Source organism: Echiichthys vipera (genome assembly GCF_963691815.1).
Source record: "Echiichthys vipera genome assembly, chromosome: 16".
Taxonomy (NCBI): domain Eukaryota; kingdom Metazoa; phylum Chordata; class Actinopteri; order Perciformes; family Trachinidae; genus Echiichthys; species Echiichthys vipera.
The window spans coordinates 13,037,321-13,046,796 of NC_139841.1; the positions used below are offsets into that span (position 1 = coordinate 13,037,321).

Genomic DNA, 9,476 nt, shown 5'->3' on the forward strand with positions numbered 1-9,476 from the left:
GTCAGTAGAAACAGTAGACATGAGGATAGGAGGGAGGAGGAGAGTGTTGCTTCGGTATAGACAAGAGTGTGACTTTAATGACCACTGTTTCAAAGAGGTGGAGAGAGGGGATTCCGTAGAAGAGAGGAAGGGGACAGAGAGATTGAAATGGCTAGGCCGTCCACTTTATGTTGATACTAAGTGGGACTGAATCTGCCACTTATCCATGCAGGAACACTTGATGAATATCATTAAATGGTAGTCTGGTAGTCTTGCTCGAGTATTTAAGTGTAAGAGAGGGAACAGAGCAAACACTTCCTCCTTGTGGCTGCATGTGCTTTAACTGAAGAGTGATCCAATTCACTGAAGTGGTCCTCATTATCCCCAGCACCCACACACTCTCACAGGTTACAAAGACAGGGGGTCAACAACACCTCATGGAAGTAAACACATCCTCAGAATAGAGGTGTATTTGGTACCAGGCAGTAAAACAGGAAGCCAATAGAGTATTTGTCATTGGCCTCTCACAGGTCAGTAAAGGCAGGAGTGTGTAAATGTAGATACTCGCGAACAGAGGATCTGGAATGTGTCGGATGGAGGGGTTCACAAAAAGGTTCACAGGTTTGATCCCTGCATGTCAATTTGTCTACAGACATGTCCTTTAACCAGACACTCAACCCCCCATTTGTACATTTCCTCCCTGGATAAACCACACTGTCACAGTTGATAAGTGAATGAATGTGGCAGTAAATATGAGGCTGTATTATTTAGAAAAGTAGTAGTAAAAGTAGTTGAAGAAGTATTGCATGAACTGGTGTTCTTTTTTTTTACTTTTAAGTGATGATACAATAGTGAGTAATGTTAAATATCTATATTATAATTACGTAACACTTTTATCCAGAAGAATTAAGTGTGTTAAGTTAAGTGTGTTTTTTCATAATGTATGTATTGCATTAGATTAAGTTTAATTGGATTTGGAAACCATTTTGAGGGGTTTCATTACATTTTGACAACTTATTTTGTTATCCAAAGTCATGCGATCAGTTTCTACAGGCTGTGTGAGCAACTGAGCAGGGGAATTTAGGATTTGGAAGATCCCATCCTCTCTTAACCACTACTGATGATGTGTCCTTGAGCCAGACACCAAAAAGACTCCATTGACGCTGCTCTGTGATCAGCTGAGATCGGGAAGATAACAGGGAGCGTTTGTGTGTGCAACAGAGCAAAATGTGAAACTATCAAAATGTATCTTAAAAGCTGCAGTAACTGGGGTATCTGACAACTCCCTCGCAAGTGTTATACTTCAGACAAAACGTTCTTAAGATCAAGTATTATGTTAAAATTTCAATTGATGCTCAGAGCCTAAAATAACAAGATAAAGACTTTATCATTGACACATCGTGTGAAGTGGAACATAGGTCTGGTAACCCTCACCTGCAGGTGTAAAACTCAAGATGCATACCTGCCTCTTTCTCCTCTTCTACAAACATTTCTCCAAAAACAATAAAATATTGTGTTGTCATGATCTCACCTACCCATTGAGCTGTTGTCTAAAAGAGCATGATGCTAAAATGTGAGGCAGGAAGAGTGACTGTATTTGAATTATTAAGTATTCAGCATACTGATTCATTCACAGAACTGTAAAGGTCTTTGAACAGAGATACAGTAGCTTTCAGTACTATGGAAGATGGTTAGTTTCAGTTCTGTCATACAGCAACAGAATAGAATTGATGCCACCTAGTGGTGGGACTCCTGCTGCTGCAAACACTACTACTGCAATGCAGACAGACAGATTTATCTGTATGAAGTGTGTGTGTTGTTTTTTTTAAAGATTAGGAAGAGCTTGACCTCTGAGTAAAACAGGTTCTCTTTTAATTCATTCATTTCATTCTCTTTGCTGACACAGAAGTCGTGGCGGGCAGCCGAGGATGCCAGTGACACAATACCAAGAGAGCGAGCCCTGAAGAGCGTCAGTTTCCAGGAATCGGTTAGTGTTATCACTGACAGGCCTGCAACCATGGAACTGGAGAGCCAGCAGATCCAACATGGCTGCCTCAGCAGCCCCGGTAATCGAGCCCACAATGCAGTCGGTGTGAAAGTAGAGACTCCTGACAGCGAGGTGGTGCAGGTATGCAGGTTCTCTAAATAGGAGCCAGCTCAAATGATACATTTCTTGTTTTATTTATCAGCACCGTAAACTTCGACCTGTGCTAGTTCATTTTGAGCTGAGTGGAAATTGAACTGGTTGTGTCGAGATTTTAGGAAATTGTTTTAAATTTCTTGATTTCCTTTAGTCCCGTTTTTCTTTTTTCTTTTTTCTCAGCAATGTGAGCAATATCAGCTTAAGCAACATTTCCATTTGGTTGCATGCACAGTACAGTACACTCAGTTGGTATATTAATAGAATTGAGTTGCATTTTGGTGTCATATACTGTAGAGGTTTACAACATTTAGTGTTATGTCTACAAACTCATGTTTATTTCATCCACCTTTACTATGATAAAGGTTAATAAGAGTATCATGATATACTGTATCCCCTTATTATAATATTCAATTAATTTTTGTTCAAAGTGCCAAATCATAACAAAAGTTATCTCAAGACACTTTAGTAGGTATAGACCCCACTCTTCATAGACCCAACAATTCCCCCATGAGCAGCAACAAGTCGGACTATCTTTAATAGTAGGAGGAGCTTGATGAACATTATAGTACATTAGTTGTACACAACAGCAATTGGATTATCTGCCTCATCTACAGGAGATCCGCTACTTGGACCAGGTTTTAGACGCCGCCTCAGAAACGCCCACCAATGGAAACTCTTCTCCGTCAGAATACACCAAACCAATCAGCATCGGCGGAAACTCTCCCTCAGTCTTCGTGTCAGCCTCCTCTCCTGTCAATCACCAGTCAATCATCGTGGAGGGGCAGAGACAATCCACGTTCCTCCACCAGGACGACTCGGCGGTGAGGACCAACGGCCACATGCTGGGAGAGGAGTCGGGGAACGGCAGGGCGAAGTTTGAGCTGAGAGCGTTTCAGGAGGAGAGACGGCCGGCGAAGCTCTTCACCCCTGGAGAGGAGCAGCATGTCAGGGTGACGAGGAGACGACCCTCAGGGGAGGTAAATGGCTGTTAGATCATGTTTCAAAAACAACACAGCTGTAATGTGAATTTTCTGTATTTAATTGTGTTGTGATAAGAGTTTAACACAGGACTAAATTGCTTGCTTTGTTGATTGAGACCCAATAAAACTTGCTTCAAATTAGATCTGGACAATATATTGATGTATTATCGATATATGTTGTCTTTTCCTAGTGTTAAACGCTGTATGACATTGAAATTGTGTCATTATCTGAACTTAACCGTTTTATTATTTGCCTTTACTCACTTGGTCATTATATCCACATTACTGAGTATTATTTATCAAAATTATCATTGTATAATTTTGTGAAAGCACCAGTAGTCAACCTCATAATATCATCACAATAACGATATTGATTTATTTGGTCAAAAACATTGTGATATTTGATTAATAATTCAAATTAATGATTGATCATATGAATACTGTTCGATCCTTATCTAAAATTGATCCTCCTTTTTATTGTAATAATTTTCAAATCCAACGTTTTATCTTGAAGAGGAAAAAGTAGTGGAACTTTTTTTAATTATTTATTATCGGTAGGCAAAATAATGATTGTAAGAGAAAATTATTTTCATGTCTTTCACTGAAAGTTGACAAGAAAGGCTTTTTTTCCCCAAAGAAGGGTTTTGAGTTGTTTCTGTTTGTTTGTTTTGAGAATTCAGCCTCAGCATTAAAACACAGACCTGAAAAGAGTGGAATAAAAATGCACAAAAAGAGGCAGTATTAAGTCACTTTCTTCATCTACAGTGTTATAAGTTATGACCAAACTTATGTTATACTACAACGCATCTTAGAATCATCAAATCAAGAAAATAGAGCCTAAAGGGAAGGAATTGTAACATGTAACATGAGCACATGCTGAGCACATGTAACAGTAACATGAGCACATCCTGTGACAGCGCCGCCGAAAAGGTTACCTGTGGTTCACATTTTCATCAGATAGGGAAACAGTGTTGACCAGTTTTGGAAACTCTTTTAAAATCAACCAGTGAAAAAAAAATTCACACTGTTACTGGGTATTACATGACTTGCTCAAGGGTGATACATCTGCCATCGCCTCAAACAGGCCTCATTGGACTGTACTGACAGACACTTAATATGTATATAACGTTTCTCCTTTTTTTGTCATGAAAACCAATTATAATGGCAAATTATTGGGATTGCTCCCATGAATATTCATTCTCTCTCCTCTTCTTCTCTCCGCCTTTCTCAGGTTCAGGAGCTGGAGCGCGAACGTCAGGAGCTGATCAAAGACCAGGCAGTGAAGAAAAACCCTGGGATCGCCCAGCGCTGGTGGAACCCTCCTCAAGAGGTAGCCTCCCATTTAATCGTTGTTTTTTTATTTGAACTCCATTGACTTCCTGACAAACTGACTGATTGTTGTTATTTTTTTGGTTGGTTCATTCTTTCAAGGTTCCTTTGGAACAACAGCTGGACGCAGATCAGCTTGAGTCTCTCAAGAAATACCAGGAGAGGAAACAGCAAAGACAGGGTCCCACTTATACATACACACAGGTAACACGCACACACGCACACACACACACACACACACACACACACACACACACACACACACACACACACACACACACACACACACACACACACACACACACACACACACACACACACACAAAGGACCAATGGAGGGTATGAAGATGATGTTTAATTACTGCAATCTACTAGCAGTACATTTCAGGGCAATCCCAGTCTCACTTTTCTTTTCCTCTTTATATTCTGTCCTCCCATCTCTATTTGCAGCCCCAGGTGTCAGGTCCTCCCACAATGGTTACCTTTGACCCAGATCTTAACAGGAAGGAGGACATTTTGGAGGAGCAGATCAACTTCTCGTCTGCCAGGAAGCAGTTTCTGCAAGGGGACCCAATCAAGAGGGACGTAGCCCCTCACATATACTCCGCCAAACCCTTTTCGAAGTCCAGGGGCAGCCAGGGTGACATTGTTGCAGAAACCGGGGAGGGTCACGTGACCTGGTCTGATGAGGGAATCGAAGCAGAATTTACCCGTGCGCGAGCTGTAATGACGATCCTGCCTGATGAGGAGGAAGGGAAGAGCCATTTCCATCCAGGTTTTCACCCGGAGGAGTCTGATTCGGGATTAGACGAGCTATCTCTCCGTTCTCAGGACACTACTGTGTTTAGCTTGGATAGTGTTTCCGACAGCGGGGCTTCGCTACCGGCTACTCCATTGCCACTCACCCCGGTATCACCACCTACCCCCCAACCCACCACACCAGTCAACGGGCAGACAAGTGGCAGTCCAACAGAAGACGACCTAGAGTATCACGCAGGGGTCCTTGTCCAAAATGCCATCCAAAGTGCCCTGGCAGCTCAGGATGGAGAAGAGTGGCAGCCATCTGACTTGAATTCGTCCCAGCTGAGCTCCCCTGTGTCTCCATCCTCAGCTTCTACAAGCAGCCCAGTGCCAGTTTCTTCCTCTCCTGTGTCTTCCAGCGGAGCTCCCAGTCTCCAATCACCTCTGTCCACCAGTCCTGCTCCATCCAACCTGTCCCCTCAGCCGGACAGACAGCCAGAAGTTAGAGTTGAGCCAGCGGAATCCCATCCCTGCAGCCCAGCAGAGCAATCACAGCTTCAGACACCATCCCCACCTCCTTCTCAGCCCATCTCGCCACCACAGAGACCCAGAAACGGAGGCCCCAGGATCAAAATCCAGTCCTCTTACGCCAGAGCGCTCGCCTCCTCAGCCCCGGCTCCGGCACCTGCCTCTACCGCTGCGACTCCAGTTCCCAGGCCGACCCCAGTCTATCGCCCACCTTCTCCCCCAAGCCCGGAGAAAGCGGAGTTCAGCTACTTCAGCAAATACTCAGAGGCGGCCGAACTGCGCAGCACTGCAGCAGCAGCACGAGGCCCCGAGGCTGAGGCAGCCAGCGGCCCCTTCCGTCTGCGCTCCAAGAAGCAGCGGACTTTGTCCATGATCGAAGAGGAGATTCGAGCAGCTCAGCAGAGGGAGGAGGAGCTGAAGAAACAAAGGGAGGAGAAGCCTGTTATCATCGTCCGCCCCGGCAACACTGCCAGCAACGATCCCGGCCCTGCGAGGACGGGGATGCGGCAAACCAAGATTTCCCCAGCAGACAAGATGAAGAGCAACAGCCTGCCTGCCAGACTTACACTGACAGCAAGGACAGCACCAGGTTAGTCACTACTGTATTGCCTCACAAGGGTGTTTCTCATTGGTTCCCTGGTGCCAGGTTATACTAGAACTAAATTATTTTCTCTTGTACATACCAGTTAGAATGAAAAAGTTGTGGGTTTTTCTGCAGGAAAGATCGAGAAGGTTCGACCCGCACCACCTGTCTCACCCTCACCCTCAGAAGGAGCCCTGTCCGACGCCGGCAGCGAGGACTCCGGAGGACGACCCAAAAACTTCATGCAGACCCTTATGGAAGACTATGAAACACATAAGGTGAAGAGGAGGGAGAAACTAGAGGATAACAGTGTAAGTATTTGAACCTAGGGAAAGGGAGACTAACACAACAAAAGCATTTTTATGCCGTATTTGCAAAGATAATACTTGACCATCAGCTAGTATTATCCACTTGTTTGTTTGTTGGTGTATCTCAGATAAGTGCAGTAGTAATAGCAGCACATAAGACATTATGTGTTTGTTTGGCTTTGGCTTCTTGTGGTTCACTGGTATTTGCTAATGTCAACATGGTTGAATGCTTCCATTCATGGCATGTGGGCATGAGCTAATACTGTATAACACCATTGGGAATTTCCAAGCCTGACGCAGGAAGTGAAACTGAAAGTAAGTCACAGACGCTGGGGGATTTCTGTCCTGACTCCATCCGTTCATTCTTATTTTTTTATCTGAATGCGTCTTTTTAATTTGAGTGTGTCATTATTCAGAATTCTGTCTCCCTTGAGAAGAAATATTGCGTTTTGGCAGACTAAACTGTCAGAATAAAAGTCTTCAAAAGAATCATTGGCTTACATGGTGAAAAAAAAAGAAAGTTACGTAACTGGAAAATGTCACAGCCAACAGTTTCACTTCTCCAACTGTTTGAGCAGACTAGAAAAGATACATTACATTACAAGAAAGTATGACATTGCGATCATAGTTATGTATTTTTAAAGACATATTACATGATTTATCTTGAACTTGCGGCAGGGTTGTCGTTACCTGCTGGTGTTGCTGCTGATCTTGTTGTTTATCCATGATGAAATCACACGTGTTGACTATTTGTATTGTTGCTTCTCTCCTGCTGGTCGGTCAGTATGCCCGCTTGTTGCTGGCCAATGAGGTAACCACCGAGGTACCTGTCCTAACTCAAACCTGTTCACTACATGAACGGCCTTTCCTCACAGACCTGGGTCAGACTAAATTGAAAACTCTATGAGAAAGTAATACATTCCCTTGTATATTTGGACTGTTTCTGTAATGACTGAATATTATTACGGGTTTTATAGAGTAGGACCTACCCTGGCTCCTACCAGTAGACATTTTTTTTTTTGACATATCTATACCACATGTGTAGATCACTTTCTTTTTCCATTTAATGTACACAACACTGTAGACTTGTTTGTACAATGTTAAAAAAAAAAATTTCCTTTAACTTGGGTAAAAACGGTAGCCTACTGCTCTTTCTCAGCTCACGTACCCTCCGCTCAAGACATTACAGAAGGACCACTTGTATGATTTTATTTTTTCATGCAAATAAATTTGGTTTTGTTTGCAAAATTGTATTATTCAGGGATGCTATACATTTATGAAGGTTAAACTGAAAGTTTGGCACTTATTTACATGTAGGGAAATTTATGTCTGTTATGTCATTCAAATAAAAACATTTGAAATACTTATTTTGTCTTTAGTAGGTTTAAAAAAAATAGTTTAAAATCAAAAATCTGATCTGGTATAAGAAAAGAGTTTATTTTCAGGCCATATAACCCAGCCCTACTGGGGAAATGTTACTTTACTGAGTTTCCCAGAAGTGATCCAGAAAATATAAGTAGGGGATGTATTATTTTAGTTTGAAACCCTAGACCGGGGTTATTCTGTGGAGAAAAACCAAAAAAAAGTTGTATATCTGATCCCAGGTCTGCTTGTGGTCTCACTGCATTATTGTTCTGGTCTGTGGTGTTGGTGCTGCACGTGCTTGTCCATGGATTTGATTTGACGTTTGACTCCTCCCTGTACACAATGTAATGCACTTTCCCTCTGTATCCAACTCATACAGTATATAGCACCAGTTAAACCTTAATATATTAAAAAAATGAATTCATGAATGAATAGTTAATGGCATCTAATAAATCATGATGCACTTTATAATATAGAGGTGACAAGAGCGTGCACATGTTGGATAATAAACGTTTCTACCAAAGGAATATATTTAAGGATCAAATAAATATCGTATTTAAGTAAACAACCGTTAGAAAATACATGATGTTTTAGAAAAAAAGCTTTTCTGAGCTGTTATATGTGGTAGATGTCTGTGTTGTGATCAGCATTGACTGGTTATAGATACAATAGAACGCATCAGTGAAAATGATTTAGTGTCCATCATTTTCTACCCACAATCACCTTCACTTCCTTATTTACCCTGGATTCCAGCTCACAAAAAAAATGTTCCTGTGTGAAGTCCTGCTTATGTGTTTGTAACTGTGTGTGTGTGAGTTTGTGTCTTGGCATGTGTGTGTGTGAGAGGGACATACAAAAAAATGGAGCAAATGTAGTGTTGGCGCATGAAACTTTCCCTGAAGTGGAGAAGTTTTGTTTTTATTGTCAACTACTGCAGGTGCGCTTTATTTGATGGCTTATTTTGACGGATACAACTCAAGGACTTTACTGTAGGACGGTTTAACCAAGCGCCCCCACAGTTGTTGACATACACTGACTGCATGCCATGTTAAAGTGTTGCCGTTATATCCCTTCAGTCGGGGGAGGAAAGCTCTGACTGTGCTCGCATCTGATGGCTTGTTTTTGTAATTGACAGGTTCTGGAGGCCACTCGTGTCACCAGAAGGAAAAGTGACATGGCGCGGAAGTGGGAAGCAGGTATCTACGCCAATGAAGGAGAGGAGGAAGAAGAAGAGGAGGAGGAGGAGGAGGAGGAGGAAGAGGAGGAGTAAACAGCTCTTTCCAGAGACAGTTAAGGGGCCGAGTGGAAAGGAGGAGGAAGAGGAGGAGGAATAGACTGAAGGAAAAATGCAGCCTGGTTAGGGGAAGGAAACAGTATTTATTTTACTAATAGTATTCTAATGACCCGTCGGCTCGACCAATGGGGCTCATCGAAGAGACGCATCAAGTTTTTTGGACCTGAGGATTGAAAGCCGACAGTATGTAAAGCGAGTGTGTGAGAGACATTTGAAGTGTTGAGGT

The 9,476-nt window shown here is 42.6% G+C and overlaps 1 protein-coding gene across 2 annotated transcripts in view; it reads left to right on the forward strand.

Annotated features, from left to right (window-relative positions):
* palm2akap2 (PALM2 and AKAP2 fusion) overlaps positions 1–9,226 on the forward strand; it is a gene marked incomplete at its 3' end in the record, with an annotated part of 89,118 nt that extends 79,892 nt beyond the window's left edge. For both annotated transcript variants that reach the window (XM_083929414.1, XM_083929415.1), the window contains 7 exons: positions 1,886–2,107; positions 2,737–3,099; positions 4,334–4,432; positions 4,534–4,635; positions 4,882–6,289; positions 6,419–6,594; positions 9,092–9,226. In XM_083929414.1, coding sequence (XP_083785540.1) covers positions 1,886–2,107; positions 2,737–3,099; positions 4,334–4,432; positions 4,534–4,635; positions 4,882–6,289; positions 6,419–6,594; positions 9,092–9,226 — 2,505 coding nt within the window. The remainder of the gene's footprint in view (positions 1–1,885; positions 2,108–2,736; positions 3,100–4,333; positions 4,433–4,533; positions 4,636–4,881; positions 6,290–6,418; positions 6,595–9,091) is intronic.
* Positions 9,227–9,476: the final 250 nt, after the last annotated feature.